The sequence below is a fragment of the Microchirus variegatus genome (genome assembly GCF_963457635.1).
Source record: "Microchirus variegatus genome assembly, chromosome: 7".
Classification (NCBI taxonomy): Eukaryota; Metazoa; Chordata; class Actinopteri; order Pleuronectiformes; family Soleidae; genus Microchirus; species Microchirus variegatus.
Genome location: NC_139808.1, coordinates 32,632,392 through 32,650,078, shown reverse-complemented (window position 1 = coordinate 32,650,078; position 17,687 = coordinate 32,632,392). Strand labels below are relative to the sequence as shown.

The following is a 17,687-nucleotide window of genomic DNA, read 5'->3' as shown; positions in this document are numbered from 1 at the left end:
TTTTAACTCACAGGGACACAGGAGCTGCTGGTCCTCTGCTGCCTCGTGTGGTCACTCTGTGTCACTGAAGTAAACCCAAACTAAGTTTTTCAAACACTGCAGATGCAATAAAACACATCTGAATTAGTGATGGAGGCAGCAGTGGATCAACTGTGCTGTGTGCTGTGATGTAAAATCACTGATTTTCGCTTTGGTGTGGGAGAGTGAGTGAGTTTACAAACGTCATTTTCCCACTGAGATAAAGCTCTGAATCTGTTTTTAAAACATCATACACATAAAAGACACCCTTGAAAACAACCCTCATGAGTGTGTGTGTGTGTGTGTTTTGTCTCTCAGACATCGACGAGTGTCAGTCGTCTCCTTGTGCTGAAGGTTCGACCTGCGAGGATGAAATCAACGGCTACCGATGCGTTTGTCCACCAGGGCACGCCGGAGCTCGCTGTCAAGAGTGTAAGTTAAAGTTTTACACTTGGTCTAAATATTCACTTTTGAAATTGTCACTTTTTGGGCCCACGAGCCTCCACTTGTTGGTCAGACTCTGGTTTGATCTGGTCTTGTCTCTCTCTCGTTGTCTTTAGTCATCGGTCTGGGGAAGTCATGTCGTCACGCTGGACTGCAGTTTCCTCACGGAAGTCGTTGGGAGGAGGAATGTAACACGTGTCAGTGCGTTAACGGACACGTCCACTGCTCCAAGGTCAGAAAACACACACACACACAGAGAAAACGCTCACACAGTGAGAAAATGCTAACACACAGTGAGAAAACGCTCACACAGTGAGAAAACGCTTGCAGAAAATGCTCACAGAGAAAATGCTCACACAGAAAAAAACGCTCACAGAGAAAACGCTCACACAGAAAAAAACGCTCACACAGTGAGAAAACGCTCACACATATAGAGAAAACGCTCACACAGAAAAAAACGCTCACACAGTGAGAAAACGCTCACACAGAAAGAGAAAACGCTCACACAGAAAGAGAAAACGCTCAGAGAAAATGCTCACACATAAAGAGAAAACGCTCACACAGTGAGAAAACGCTCACAGAGAAAACGCTCACACAGTGAGAAAACGCTCAGAGAATATGCTCACACATAAAGAGAAAACGCTCACAGAGAAAACGCTCACACATAAAGAGAAAACGTTCATACATATAGAGAAAACGCTCACACAGTGATAAAACGCTGACACAGAAAACGCTCACACAGTGAGAAAACACTCACACAGAAAAAAACACTCACACAGAGTGAATGCTCACACGGAAAACACTCACACATAATGAGAAAACGCTCACGCGGAGAGAAAACGCTCATACAGAAATCACTCCCACAGTGAGAAAACACTCGCACGCAGAAAACGCTCGAACACAAAGATAAAACGCTCACACAGAGAGAGAGAAAACACTTGCACACAGAAAACGGTCCTACACAGAAAACGCTCACACAGAGAAAACGCTCGCACACAGAGAAAACGCTCGCACACAGAAAACGCTCACACACAGAGAAAACGCTCACACACACAGAAAACGCTCATACATAAAGAGAAAAAACGCTTACAAAGAGAGAAAACACTCACACACAAAGAGAAAACGCTCACACACAAAGAGAAAACGCTCACACAGAGAAAACACTCACACAGAGAAAACACTCACACAGAGAAAACGCTCACAAAGAGAGGAAACGCTCGCACACAGAAAACGCTCACACACAAAGAGAAAACGCTCACACAGAGAGAAAACACACGCAGAAAACACTCACACTCAGAAAATGCTCACAATCAAAGAGAAAACGCTCACACAGAAAACGCTCACGTTGAATCTGTGTTACTTCCAGGTGAGGTGCGGTCGTCGGCCATGTCTCCTCCCTAAGGCTCCTCCCCTTCCTGTTCCCGTGGACGCTAACCCTCCTCCGTGTCCCGGCGGTCACGAGTGCGTGGAGCATCAGTTCCTCACCTGCTTCTCGCCGCCGTGTCACCAGTGGGGCGTGTGTTCCACGCCTGACCCGCCCACGCCGCTGCACACGCAGTGCGAGCCCAACAGTGGTTACCTTGACAACAGCTGCGCACGCATCACCCTCATCTTCAAGAAGGACAAAGTACCACAGGTAAAAATACAAAAATACAGTATTTGTCAAAAACTCGACGTTCTAAACATAAACAAATGTTCTACGTCTTTTTTTTACGATAAAAACAGTCTCAGTGTGAAGTGAAGTTAATCTCACACATGTTTTTCTTCTATTTCTGGAGCTTTTATTTGCAGCGAAATCATAAATGAATGAAAGTGGTCTGTGGTTTTTACACAGAGCTCAGTTTTTCACACTTTTTATTGTTTTTCTGGCCATAAAAAGAAAAAAGAAAGATCTGGAAATTTAAACAGAGGGAGAGAAAACAGCTAAAGTGGCTCCAGCAGTAAATAACGATGTGTGGCTTTAAATGTGATGTTTTCATGAGGGAATTGTTCAAATATGAAGATTTGAGGCTTTTTTTATGATTATTATTAGTTTGAGGCGAGAGAGAGAGAGAGAGAGAGAGAGAGAGAGACGTTGTCAAAATAAAACACGTAAAAGTTTTTTCACTTTAAACGTTTGATAATGTCAGGATTTATCGGACGTTTACGTCGAGACAGAGCGATCGCAGATGTGTCACATTTTGCTGAGTCATTGTTTCCTTTTCAGTCACTCTCCTCTTCTTCTTCTTCCATCCTCCTTTTTTCATCCTCCTCTTCTTCTTCACCTCTAACTCCTCCTCATACTTGTCCTCTTCTCCTCTGTCTTCTTCTTCTTCTCCTTCCATACTTTCTTGTCCTTCTCCTCCTCTTCCTCCCTCTCCTCCTCCTCCTCCTCTTCTTCTTCACACGTTTAATGACTCAGTCGTTTTTTTCTTTTACAGTTTTTCACGATAGAAAAACAAACAAAAACAGAGGTAAAGAGCAGATGTACGTGCGGCTGCTCCTATTGGCTGTTTCAGGAAGGGGGCGGAGTCTGTATATGTGGGGGCGGAGTCTGTAGATGTGGACACGAGAGTCAAATATGTGCACTTTCTATAATCTGAATAAAGTTCTGAAATCTGATCTGATCTGCTGATCCTCACTCACCTGTCTCTCTCTCCGTCTGCCTGTCTGCCTGTCTGTCTGTCTGTCTGTCTGTCTGTCTGTGTGTGTCTCTGTCTGTCTGCCTGCCTGTCTCACTGCCTGTCTCACTGTCTGTCCTCCTCAGGGCACCACGGTGGAGAACATCTGCTCAGAGCTCAGGTTTCTCCCTGTGACTCAGACTCTGGCTGAAGAGCGAGCGCTGCTCATCCTCTGTGATCTGTCCTACACCAACAGTGATGCTGTGGAGGTCGCCATGGTGATTACACACACACACACACACACTGTAAAGATCTCGTCTCACATCTTCCTTCTTCTACTCTATTCTTCTGTATTGTACTTGTCTACGGTGGCCTTCACTGATCAATAACGATGTTGTTTTCTTCTAAAAACATGGCGGCACAAGATGGCCGCCTCCGTAAAGCAAGACCCTTTTTCCTGAAGCACATATAAAAGTCTCAATCTGAGGCTACAAAGTTTTATTTTAACGGATCATGTTGTTGGCGTTTGTGTTGTTCACGTTCATGTTGTTAGTATTTGTGATGTTAGCGTTTGTGATGTTAGTGCTCATGTTGTTAGTGTTTGCGCTCATGTTGTCAGCGTTTGTGATATTAGCATAAGTGTTGTTAGTGTAAGTATTGTTTGCACTCATGTTGTTAGCGTTTTTGATGTTGGCGCTCATGTTGTTAGCGTTTGTGATGTCAGAGCTCATGTTGTTAGCGTTCGTGATGTTAGTGCTCATGTTGTTAGCGTTCGTGATGTTGGCGCTCATGTTGTTAGCGCTCATGTTGTTTGCGTTCATGTTGTTAGTGTTTATTTTGTTAGCGCTCTTGTTATTCACTCTCATGTTGTTCACGTTTGTGATGTTAGCGCTCATGTTGTTAGCATTCGTGTTGTTAGCCCTCTTATTTTTAGCATTCACGTTGTTAACGTTGTTCCATGCATCTTTTCCTTCCGTCTTTTCCTTCCATCTCTTTCCTTACGTCCCTTCCTAGCGTCTCTTTCCTAGCATCTCTTCCGTCTTCTCTGGGCCACCCAGACTCAGGGAGAATCAGGCTTTCTAAGCTGTTAATGGAGGGGATTAGTTCTGGTGTCTGTGATGTTTTGAGCAGCAGAAACAGGAAGAGGAGCGGCCCACAGTCCCACAATCCCCACAACAACAAAGCCTTTCATCGTAAAAAACACTTCACTCCCACTTGGTGACGACTCTCGCTGCAGAGAAACGTCCGAGTGAAATCTTTAGGATCCAAGAAAGTCGTCAGTTCATCGTCAACGACAGAAGTGATCAACGACACGTTCTTCTACGACGTGTTTGTGTCGAGCTTGTTTGAAAACAGAGAAAAGGTCATTATAGGTTCTGGTCCAGGTTCTGGTTCTGGTCCAGTGGTTGTTTTCAGACCAATCATAAACCAGCGTTTCAGATGTTTCTGATCGTCATGACGATCAGACCATGTGACGTCACTGTTTCCTGTGCCCGGGGGGTGGGCGGAGTCAGAGTTGTGAGGAGTGTTATTCCCGTGTTGATCAGGACTGCACAGCTGGACTCTTCTCTATTGTTTCTTCTAATTGATCTGAACAGAACCAACAGATAATCCCTGCTCCTCCTCTTCCTCCTCCTCATCCTCCTCCTCCTCTTCCTCCGCCTCCTCCTCAGAGCCTTATTAGGTCATTAACTCCACCTTCTGTTGTCTCTGGAGGAGGTGGAGGTGAAGGAGGGAGAGTTCTCTCTCTCCACTTTCTGCCAGATGTTACTGTGAAAATCTCCTTTATTCACATGTCAACGTCTGCTTTACTTCTCTTCCTCCTCTTCATCTTCATCTTCATCTTCACTCGATCCTGTCATGACCTCATATCCAAACGAACGTGACCGAGTTCTGTTTCGTTACGTTTGTGATGATGTTTGTCATTAAAGTTTGTCGCCAATGTTTGCGTAGCATTTGTCGTTAACATTTGTTGCTAGCGTTTTCATTAACATTTGTCGTCAACGCTTGTCATTAACTTTTGTCGCTAACATTTGCGTTAACATTTGTCATTAACATTTGCCGATAACGTTTGTCGCTAGCGTTTTCATTAACATTTGTTGTTAACGTTTGTCGCTAACGTTTTCATTAACATTTGTCGTTAACGTTTGTCATTAACTTTTGTCGCTAACGTTTGCGTTAACATTTGTCATTAACATTTGCCGCTAACATTTGTCGTTAACGGTTGTTGTCACGTTTGTAGCTAATGTTTGCATTAATGTTTGTCATTAACGTTTGTTGCTAACGTTTGCGTTAACATTTGTCGTTAAAGTTTGCCCGTTAAAGTTTGTCGTTAAACTTTGCCGTTAATGTTTGTGTCCTCGTTAAAGTTTGTGTCTTCATCAACGTTACGTAACAGTTTGGAAAAGAAAAATAGCGTTTAAAAACTTTAAATTATTTCATAAACTACAAAGCAGCAGTTGTTTCTCAACACCTCTCTCATCTCCTTGTCTCCTTGTCTCCTTGTCTCCTTGTCTCCTTGTCCTCAGTCCTTCGAGCAGGACGGGAAGTCGAAGGACGGCGACCGCGGTCAGATCCACAACGCCGCCAGCGCCATCGTCACGGCTCTGTCCAAACGCCACAACAGCACGGTCATGTTGGCGGTGGTGGAGGTCAAAGTGGAGACGGTGGTCCAAGATCCCCCTACTGGTCAGTTCTGTCCCTACATCTACTTCAGAGGCAGAAAACCTGTTTGATTTATTTCAAATAAACACTTCAAAAATGAAAGCTAATGCTAAATGATGCTAAGTTTTGACGCACTGGGCCGTACTAAGCAGTGTCACGGTCACTGACTCCGCCCCCTTCCTCCAGGTTACCTGGTGCCGGTCCTGTGCGTGGTCTTCAGCGTCCTGTGGATCTTCTGCATCGTGGTCTGCGTCTGGTGGACACGCAAGAGGAAGAAAGAGCGTGAGAGGGCGTCGCGCGCTCAGGACAGGACCGTCAACAACCAGCTGGAGGCGCCGCGTGGCCACGCCCTCAAGGACAACCGGGACAAAGACATTCAGTACGAATGCAAGAAGCTGATGAGCTCGTCCGAGAGGACGCGCGACGGCGCCGAGGGCGAGGAGGAGGAGGACGACGAGGAGGCGGAGCTAGAGCTGGTGCTGGAGCTGGAGCTGGACGACGACGACGACCAGGGGAGGGCGCCGGGCTCCGGGGACGGGAAGTGTCCGCCGTCCCAGAAGTGCTCCGTGTCGGGGGCGTTTCAGGACAGAGGCATGATGGGAAAGAGAGGCGTGGTCTGCACCACGCGCAGCGCTCCGGTGAAGGCGCCGCACCGGACAGTGTACAGTCCCAAAGACAACCGGTGTAAAAACCTCAACGCCGCCAAACTCAGCGATGACATTAAAGACCACTATGTGTGAGGCGCTGACCGCTGACCTTTGACCTTTGACCTTTCTTAAAAACAACAAACGTGAAGATTACAGAGGCTTTAATTTTTCTATTTTTTGGTTTGTTCTCGCCTGATTTAACCGTCGTCTGCAGCACGGACGACAACGACGACAAAGATACGGAACGCTAACGGATTTAATTATTGAACTTCACCACGACTGACGCTGGTTTTTTTTGATCCACTGGTTTCCAAACTTTGGCTCTGGACCCTCACACGAGTCGCAGGAGATGTTTATCGGGAACTTTTGATTCGGTTTCCAAATATTTAGTCGCAAAATTTGGGACAAATTTGCTTTTGTCCGGTCCTTGGTTTTTTTGTGATCCAGTGGTTCCCAAACTCTGGGTCGGGACCCTCAGATGGTTCACAGGATCATTTTTTTCGGTCCCCAAACAAATTTGCCGAATTTTCCCAAACTTTTTATTCAAATTTTATCTGTTTGTTTTAAAAAACGAGCATAAAATGACTAATTTGGGTCCGTTTTTTTTGTTTATATTTTCCCTGAACAACATTGGCTCATGTTGATGTTGATGCCGGTCGTCGTCGTCGTCCGTCTGCGAGACTTTTTCTACTTCCTCTTCATATCCTTATCCTCTTTTTTTTATATTCAAAACAAAGAAAAACTACTTTAAAAAAAACAACAACAAAGTTTTATATACAAATCAAAGTGGTTTAAAAGTTGGCACTGTATGAACCCAGGCATTGGAAGGTGTTTGTTTGTTTACATCCATATACATCTTTTCCATTTTCTGTTAAAGATCCTGACCCTTTCAAAATAATTGTCACTGCTTCCTGTTGGGTAGAAAAGTGCCTTCAGTCCTGAACGTTAAAGTGAATCTAAAGGGAAAAACGCAGCATTTTTTGTACAAATGTAAATATAAACAAATGTCTGTGTATATTTGAGTTTAGTTAAGTTAAAAGTCATGTTTGTATCATAGTTATTCTAAAAAAAAAACATTGTTTTGTGCTAATTTTTAATGATGTCATTCCGTTGATTTAATGAGCGTCTGTTGACGCGATGACTTTGGTTTTATGGCGACGTTTGTCCGCACTCAAAAACACGTCTGTCTTCATGTGTCGTGATTGTTCGTTGACACAGGCCACGCCCACGCGTCTACGTTTTTATTTTAACGTAAGTTTCAGAAAGTACGACTAACAATCGCGATTAATTAAATGTGTGGTTTATGTTGTTGTTGTTTATTTAACCAACGACAAAGTTGAAAAACGACACTTTTTGTTTTTTTTTTACGAAAACCGGTCCAGACGAAAACAATCGATCCCAGAGTCGTCAAAATCAAACGGAGACGGTTTTCGTCTTTAAACGTCTGTGTTTTCAGATGCTGGACGACGAGTGTGAACGTCTTTAAAAGGAAAATGTCGTTGTGTGTCTGTGTGTGTGTTTGTGTGTGTATGTGCAAAAATTTCCCTCCAAAAACTTTTGACTCAGTAAAATTCCTAAAAATATAACATTTTAAAATTTCAAAAATGCCGTTCATTTCAACAAGGTGATTTTTTTGCGGCCCCCAAACAAACAAATTTACGTGAACATGACGACAAATGTTAGCAACAAGCATTAATGACAAAAGTTAAAGACAAGTGTTAACGACAAATGCTGACCTAAACGTTAGCGACAAACGTTAATGACAAATGTTAAAGACAAACGTTAATGACAAATGTTAACGCAAATGTTAACACAAACGTTATGACAAACGTTAATGACAAATGTTAACGCAAATGTTAATAACAAACGTTAATGACAAACGTTAACAACAAATGTTAACGCAAACGTTAGCAACAAAATGTTAACAACAAACGTTAGCGACAAAAGGTTAATAACAAACGTTAGAGACGAAACGTTAACGACAAACGTTAGCAACAAAACGTTAATGACAAACGTTATCGACGAAACGTTAATGACAAACGTTAGGGACGAAACGTTAACGACAAACGTTAGCAACGAAACGTTAATGACAAACGTAAGCGACGAAACGTTAATGACAAACGTTAGCGACAAACGTTATTTGCAGAATTTTCCCCAACCTTTACGTTAAGATTTACGTGAATATGTTATAAATAACATTATATTACATCAAAATAAAGTTTTCTTGGAAATTTTTTTATTGCGATTTGGGTCACAATAGTTTTACGTCTTTAAAAAGTGAGTTCGGGAAACAAAAGCAGAGGAGAATCAGAATCACTCATATTTTCTTTTTTTAAGTTTCCAGATCCATTTTTTTGTTTCTTCATATTGTTTTCATCATTTTCTCGAACAGTAACTCAGTCAAACCCTCGTAACAAACCGTTTAATATCACTCGACATTCCCTCTGTCACATAAATCCGCTGTAAAAGACTGAGTTCTTTATTAGATTTTATATTTTTATAGACTTGGTCACAGAAAAACAACAGGATCTAAAAACGCTGCAGTTTGTCGAACATTTTTTCGGTTGTACTTACTGACAATTTTTTTACAGATTATTAATCCCATTGTTCAAACCCAGTAAAGTGGTGATATTTTGAGTGAACATGGAGGCATTTTATCAAATCTGCTCACAGACAAAAGGTTTACAGTTAAAACCTGGTTTGGCCCAGTTTCTCCTGGTGTCACTGTTCTGGTCTAATGAAGGGAACATGCTTGTTGTTGTTGTTGTTGTTGAGTGAGTGTTTGTGTTTGTCGAGAGTTTCTGCACTAAACAAACTCACACAGGAAGAGAGAAAAACTCAAGTTAAAAAGTCAAATATAAACGTCAGTTTTGTTGGTTTTTGTTCAAAAATTCTGATGCAAATCACAGAAAGTTCATATTCTGTCAGTTTTGATTTTATTTTATTGTAGTTTTCCACGTTCGTCCCCACAGGAGGCGCTGAATGTGCAGAACGTTGTAATTATTTTGTACAAAACTTTGGTAAAAGTCTTGGTTTGTTAGTGGATTTTTTTTGTTTGTTTGTTTTGTTCTTAGAACAATTCTATTCTATTATTTATTAAAGTATTTTATACCAAAGTTCATTTGGTTTGGACTTTTTTTTGTTCTCCGTTTGTGACTAAACGTCCATTTATTCTCCATTTTCGTCACTACCTGACATACGCAATACTTCCTCTAGAGGGCACTGCCGAGCATCAACATAGTGACGTTTTTTAATTAAAAAAACACCTACATTTCGACAAAACCTCTTAAATATTGCTCAAATATTTTTGCACTCTCATGAGTTATCGTTATCGTTAAGTTTATCGCAAAATTTAAAAGTATTTCGTACAATAGATAATAGGTAATCGCGTAAAAGTTCTGTTTTAAAACTGTTCTAAAAGAACGCTAATTACTTTTGGCTATCTTACTCAAAGTCTCACGGGTTGAGATTTTACGAGAAAAACGAGATGTCGCGGGACCAGCATCGCGGCTCGTACACAAATCGCCCTTCAGTGGCGAAAAAGTCGCTTTTTTATTTTGCGAGAAAATTGTCATGGAAACCCCGTCGTCGGTTAGCGTATAAATATGGACCAGTAGCCTTCACTGAAGCCGGTCCCTATAGGAAGCTGGTGTTCGTTTACAGGCTGTATTATTATGGGATGCCTGACCCTGGAGCCATCGGTGACCCTTCCTCCGTTATTTCTCTCCAAGTAGGTCAGCGAGTGTGTGTGTGTGTGTGTGTCCTGCACATACGTGACCCGAGCTCCGATCCGTCTAAAATTCCAGACACGTTTTCCATTCTTCCCCCGAAACAACTGTCGGGTTAATGAACCACACGGACACACGGCGTTATGGACGTCCACCACAGCTGCTGCTGCTGCTGCTGATGCTAACGCTAATGCTAACGTTAATCATTCCCCACAGTGTCATTAACGCGGCAGCGCGAGCGACTCACTTCATTGCTCTGGCGCTAAATGAAGCGGGAGGCACAGAGGCCACTGATTGGCTACTTTAAAAACTGTATTTATAATAACAATAATAAACATGATAATAACAATAATACCTTTATTTGTATAGCACCTTTAAAAAGAACAGTTTACATTACATAACAATACATACACACATATAAAGAGTATAAATTAATCAAATATTAAATAGATTTACGGTGCTTACAAAGAAACATCTTTAATGTTTAAAGTTTTATTTTAAACTATTTTATTAGATGAAATAAATAAAGGTTGGATATAAACTAATGAATATTTATAGCAGCTTAACCTTTGTCGGTCATTACATGAATTCAGTCTTTAATCAAATACGATGGAGGAACTGAAGATTAAAGGTAATTTTTAGCTCTAAATTAAGCTGCTAACATAAGCATTTCCAGCTAACTAGGTTATAGCTACAGTCAGCTCAAATCTATAAATATTAATCATTCACAACATATATATTTTTTGACATGAAGTATAAGAACAAACACAGGTTTATTAACCAGGTCAATTAAACCCCCTTATTCTTCCTAATATTTTAATCAACAAATGTTCAGAACTAAATAACATGAAGGGATGGGCTAAAGCTAGCTGCTAGCTGCTAGCTGACAGCCCAAGTTAGAAGCTGACGTCAATATTCTACTCACCATAAATGTTGATCTTCTTACACTTTCATGATGACTTACTACATTTATGACGAGGTGTGTTTAACTTTTATTGTTGTAATTTTAATAAATAATACGTTTCTAAAGTGCAAAAATAACATTCTAACTGTCATTGGTTGTCTAACTGTCACTCCTCATCCTTTGGTCACATGGTGTCAGCTCAGCCAATGAGCAGCGAGCTCGAACAAAATGGCGGCCGGCCTGAGAAATGTTTGTTTGGTTGTTAGTTGTCAAGTTTAAACCCGATATATTTCTGTGTTTTAGTGAAATAACGACTCACCGACTCCTCTGTGATGATGAAGGTGAGTTCTGCGGCTTCTTTTTCTCACGTTTTCTTCTAAACTGTCACTAGTTAAAGCTCCAGTTTGATGCTAACTCCAGAGCAACATGTTAGCTCGTGTGCTAGCTCAATGCTGAAAGCTTCTTGTTGTTGTTACCAAATGAGCTTAAATATTCTGTGAAATACTGAACTTCATCCAGAACGTTTTAACCATCAGAACAAGTGAAAATGTGCAACTTAAACTACTATTTTTCTACTATTTTTCATCATTATTTAATCTGAATAACTAATGATGCAGTGATGGAGCCACACAGTGGTGTAGCTGTTAGCATTGTTGTCTTTGCCTTAGCTGCTACTCATACTGTTGTTAACTGTGATGTGTTTCACATTAAATCACACTGTTAATCTTCTGCTTTGATTCACTGGTTAGAAATATATTTATTATTTTGTCAACTTTAGTTCTAAGACGCTCAGAGATAATTAGCTGTCGGCTATTTTGTGTTTTCTGCTTCACTTTGATTGTAAAGTGGCATCAATCAAAACGTTAGCGTCAGATTATGATCATTTTTATTTGTATTTTTTAGGGTAAAAGTAGATTATGGGTCAAGAAATGATCAGATTTTGGTTTTCCAGAATTTCTACTTGATTGAAACGCAGTGACCTGGATTTATACGTACGTATGTTCATTTGTTTATATCCAAAATAATTATTGTAGGGAATAGCACATTCATATAAATGTTTCTGGGATTTTATAAATCTAGAAATTAGAAGATAAAATATAAAAATATTTAATAATATAATCTTGATTTATATTATATTCTATTATATATCGACACTGTGACTGTGTTTTCTCTACTTTTGTGTAAATAAACTAAAATAAAACTACTTGTGATTCCTCTATGAAGTTAAAAACTAAATATTTGAATAAAAACACTGTTAATCTGGTGTTTAATCTGTAGTTTAGCAACAGAGACAAACATTAAGTGTGTGAGCGTCTGTCCAGGTGAAGTGAAATGAGTCCACGGACGACGACGCTAACGCTAAGTTTGACGCTTCGTTTGCCTCCACGTTCGTCCTCACGGATCATTAAAAAGCACAGAGTCACAGCCTCAGTCGTCTCCACGGCGACGCTGTGATGCACTGAAGGCTTCGCTTGACGTTTAACTCAAAGTCTCGTGTTTTCTGCGTCCAGACGAACCCGATGATGATGACGACGACGACTCGCTGTGGCCAATCATCTGCTGACGAGATGCAACCGCCGCCATTCCAGCGTCAGCAGGCGCTCGGTGACCTCAGGTGAGCGACCACAGGAAACACTGCAGTAAATCACATGAAATGTTATTTATTCACATGATGATCATTTTTACACCTCATAAATTCTTTTTAATGCATGAGATGTTTTAATCCACCATCACTTTAAAACATCAGGATAGTAAATTAACCCATAATGCTCTGGGGTGACACGTTTTAAATGCAACTGTAAATCTTCGTATGTCATATTTCAAGTATTCCTTGTCGTTGCCGTCATGAAAAAGTGTTTTATGTTCGTGTTTCTGTCAATCAAACGACTCATTGATTTCTCAGCTCATCGTCGTAGCCGCAGAAGGTTAACGAAATAAAGTCTTTATCTTCATATTATAGTTTAATATATTTATATATGTATATATATCTATAAACACAGTAATTCGTTGCTATTTTAGGTTCTCAAATGTCATTTTTTGGGGCCTTTGATCACGTTATGAAGGTTCGGGTTCCATCTTTTGTTTGTCCTTCTCTAAGCAACTTCCTGTCCACAGTTTTTGATTTATTTTGGTAAGAATTTGCCCACTGATGATGTCACAGAATCCCCCATCTCTTATAAAACAAACCAATAATATCTTTGTAAAAACTCATTGGATTTTAACGGAACTTGCTACGTGTTTGTAGAATCAGATACTCTACCACTTTACTAAATTTAATCTCAATCTGATTCAGATTATGGATTTGGTGTCAATTTAAGTGACTAAAAGCGATTCTCTCGACTGAGGTTGTGTCCTTATATTCCCTGCAAATACTGAACAAAAATAATGCATGAATTACTCTCTCTTTATTGATTTAGTGTTTTAAATTAAAGATCAGTTTGGTGAAATTAATCCAAAGTGAATCTCTGCTGATTTCCTGAATCAATTTGTACCAATAAATCTCTAATTTGGAGATTTTCATAACACTTTTTAAGACATTTTTATCAAATGCTGCATTGTTGTATATAATTGTTGTATATTACGGCGCCACCTGCTGTTTAATACTTGACGTACATAGACGAGGCCGACGCAGGACAAACGCGCACTCATATTTATTCGCGGTGTTGTGGACACCGTCCACCATCTTTCTGTCTCTCTACGAACGTTGACGTGAGATTCCGTGCAGAACAACGAGCGAGTAAAGTCAGAGCAAAGAGGGAGAAAATGACGACGTGACGTCTGGGAAATGGAAATTCCAACGTCTCTCTGTCACAAAGACGAGTTCTTACAAGCTGTCCTCTCATCTGAGGCTGTGTCGGCACATACAAGTCCTTGAATTTGAGGGAATTGGTCCTGGAAAGTCCTTGAATTTGAATAAAGCGCAGGAAGACGCTTATCGTAATTCTTGTCCAATCTCGTTATAGCGCAGAGATTAATTTGAATGTTATTTTAACCCAAAATAGCAGCCAACGTTAATCATTTAAACGTTTTTTTAAAGTCGTTTACAAATTAAAATCTCACATTCGCAGCTTCTGGTAAATGTGTTTATTGTGATGGGTGATTTATCAGCAGCACACCTGATATCTGACGTGAAGCTCAGATTACACGCCATAATAACCATTATGATGATGATAAGTGAAAGGAGGAAGTGAGGCTGAGTCATTCCGCCTCGAGCAGCAGATACAAGAATTTAATCTTTTCAGGAATGAGTTTGAGTTTGAAGATGATTTGCGAGCGACAGGAATTAAAGGGTTTGGGATTAACCTGAGATCAGAATCAGTCTTTAAGTCCTGTATCAGATGAACGCTGATGTGTTAGCGAGGATGCGTTCGTGGTCTGACAGCAGCGTGGGAGGAGTCGAGGAGGGGAAGCTGGTGCCTGGATGAGGAGGCAGGAGGAGGGAGGAGGAGGGAGGAGGAGGGAGGCAGGAATGCTCTGCGGAGCTCCTGACAGACAGCAGGAGAGCCCGGATTCCTCCTCGGAGCGACCACGCCTCGGCCTCTCTGCTGGCGGCCGGCCCTCCGACTCCTCCCAGGGTTAGGGCCGAGTCCACATGTTCAAACGGAGATGAAAGGCCTCCAGTAGGAAGACGCCGTCGCTGCCAACTGAGCCCTGCTTTAGCGAGCGCTGCTTCACTCCCAGATGTTCACAGCTCCTCGCTGCTCCTCGCTGCTCCTCGCAGCTCCTCACCTCTCCCTGGAGACGAGGAGGCTCCGCCGCTCCAGCCTTCACATCACAGTGTGGAGGAGGTCGACTCAAAACAATGAGCACTTTCACACAGAAGAGGGCGAGTGAGTGGACGCTGTGAATGGGTGATTTAGGAGGAGCAGGCGAGGGTTGGGCCCCGACACAAATACTTGTGTCCTGTGGGTTTTTTTATTCAGAGCAGAGGAAAAAAGGCCAACGCATTCTTTAAGGCCACACCTGCTTCACCATTTGCTGCTAATTTAATCAATACAGTGTGTTTTTATGGTCTCAGGTCACTGGTGATTTGATCTGAGACGACGACTGAAGCTCAGCGTCCTCTGAAATGTGATTTAAAATCTTCAATACAATTTTATTTATGGAGAACATCAGCTTTACAGTCTGTACAGCAAGGGACATCCTGTGTCCTTAGACCCTCTGTCCAGCAAGGGACATCCTCTGTCCTTAGACCCTGTACAGCGAGGGACATCCTCTGTCCTTAGACCCTGTACAGCGAGGGACATCCTCTGTCCTTAGACCCTGTACAGCGAGAGACATCCTCTGTCCTTAGACTCTGTCCAACAAGAGACATCATCTGTCCTTAGACTCTGTACAGCGAGGGACATCCTCTGTCCTTAGACTCTGTCCAACAAGAGACATCATCTGTCCTTAGACTCTGTCCAGCAAGGGACATCCTCTGTCCTTAGACCCTCTGTCCAGCAAGGGACATCCACTGTCCTTAGACTCTTTGTACAGCAAGGGACATCCACTGTCCTTAGACTCTTTGTACAGCAAGGGACATCCTCTGTCCTTAGACCCTCTGTCCAGCAAGGGACATCCACTGTCCTCAGACTCTCTGTACAGCAAGGGACATCCTCTGTCCTTAGACTCTCTGTCCTTGGACTCTCTCTACAGCAATCGACATCCTCTGTCCTTAGATTCTCTGTACAGCAAAGGACATCCTCTGTCCTTAGACCCTCTGTCCACCAAGGGACATCCTCTGTCCTCAGACCCTCTGTCCACCAAGGGACATCCTCTGTCCACCAAGGGACATCCTCTGTCCTTAGACTCTCTGTCCTTGGACTCTCTCTACAGCAATCGACATCCTGTCCTTAGACCCTCTGTCCACCAAGGGACATCCTCTGTCCTTAGACCCTCTGTCCACCAAGGGACAGCCTCTGTTCTTAGACCCTCTGTCCACCAAGGGACATCTTCTGTCCTTAGACTCTCTGTCCAGCAAGGGACATCCTCTGTCCTCAAACCCTCTGTCCTTAGACCCTCTGTACAGCAAGAACACATTGGTTTTTTTCTGAACCAGGTCATAGGGGGCGCTGCACCTTCTTACTTTTCTCCTGCTCCCTCTGCGACCGTTGGACTCTATTCATTACACTGTTTTACGTTACGTGGAGTTTTACTTAAAACAGCAGTTTTCCCTTAAACATGTGAACCTTGATGCTCGTGAACAAAGCTACGCTCTTGTTTTTATGGTAAGAAAAACGAGAATTCCTCCCTTAAAGAACCTTAAAACGCCCTCTGTTCACCTCCTCTGCACCATCCCATCATCCCTGCAGACGGCACGGAAGCTAACATCACCTGAGCTCTTGGTCCAAGAATGTGATTAATTAAGCCTTGTGCGATGTGGCCTTGAGTCAGGCAAACGCTGGATTAGACGGATTTCATCGGCCTTTTTGAAAGCGTGAAGAGTCTGAAGGGCCACGCCCTCGCTCTTTAGTCTTATACGTGCACCACCCAAGGCTACGCATTTTATAGACAAGCCTCGACTCAGAGAGGAACGCCGCGCTGCACTTATTCATCACAACAAACGCACTGGATCTGTTTCATGTTAGCGTCCGTTAGCTGCACACACACACACACACACACAGAGGGTGAATGAGTGAGTGAATGAGTGAAAGCTGAGGAGATGCTCTCACAGGAAGGACTCATTGTGTTACCGTGCGACACATTATCTTCCGTGTTGTGGTGCGTTGATGCTGCTGCTGCTGCTGAACGCCCGGGTGTTCGTTTGGACGATGACGTTGGTTTTCATAGCTGCAGCAGAATCTTCCCCCCGAGGGCGGAACAGGAAATAGTTTTCAGCGAAAAGCTCTCGACGCTCGCACGATACAAAGATCCACCTTCACAGCTCACAGCTCCATAAACATCTTTATTTGTGTCCGTTTATCAGATATACGTTAAAATATCAACGTTAAATGTCAAAAATGTACTCGAATGTTTCATAAATGCATTTCTGTCATTATTTGAGACGTTTTTCTGATATAAATATGAATAAAACATGCAAATAGTGGCAAAAATATTAGGCGTATCACACAAATTACAGCTTATATTTAGGATATATACAACTTTTTTGTAAAACAATTAATTTAATTGGCAATTTGCAGGATCCTTTTTCACATATTTGATTTAAAATCTATGTTTTTGTGATTTTGAAAAGACCGTATGCAGCCTGTAGTGTTTAGATAACAACTTTTGGAACTGTTTTTGGTCAATTTAACATGGAATAAAATGGGAATATTTGCATAAATATATACATGCAAAGAAATAATTATCATTACAGATAGAAATGAACTAAAAATGCATGCAACTACTGATCTTTTATAGACGTAGAAAGCTATAGAACATGCATTTGTTTTTGTTAATATGCTAAATTATTTAAAAATACATCTACACACATTTGCATTTATATAATAGAAATAACTTTACAGAGATATTTAGACGACAATATAACACAAGGATTTGTGTATTTGAACAAACACAACATTGCGTCAGATTATTGGTACAATCTGATTTTGTAATCTGTCACATTGTCGTCATTCAACACACACACGCGGTGGTGAAGTGGGTACGGTCTGGACCTGACGTCGAGCCCCGGGGCGCGTTTGTTTTTCGGTTTTGAGGAAGTGAGGCGGACGGAGCCACTGTGTCATCAGTTGGCCCGGAC

General features: G+C 41.9%; 1 protein-coding gene across 1 annotated transcript in view; it reads left to right on the top strand.

Annotated features, from left to right (window-relative positions):
- The window catches only part of LOC310929337 (protein jagged-2-like), a gene marked incomplete at its 5' end in the record, with an annotated part of 61,884 nt that extends 52,401 nt beyond the window's left edge, over window positions 1–9,483 (top strand). Inside the window, 6 exons of the mRNA XM_083892059.1 lie at window positions 337–450; window positions 579–694; window positions 1,829–2,098; window positions 3,209–3,340; window positions 5,591–5,750; window positions 5,913–9,483. Of these exons, the coding sequence (XP_083748185.1) occupies window positions 337–450; window positions 579–694; window positions 1,829–2,098; window positions 3,209–3,340; window positions 5,591–5,750; window positions 5,913–6,466 (1,346 nt within the window). The 3' untranslated portion in view covers window positions 6,467–9,483. The remainder of the gene's footprint in view (window positions 1–336; window positions 451–578; window positions 695–1,828; window positions 2,099–3,208; window positions 3,341–5,590; window positions 5,751–5,912) is intronic.
- Window positions 9,484–17,687: the final 8,204 nt, after the last annotated feature.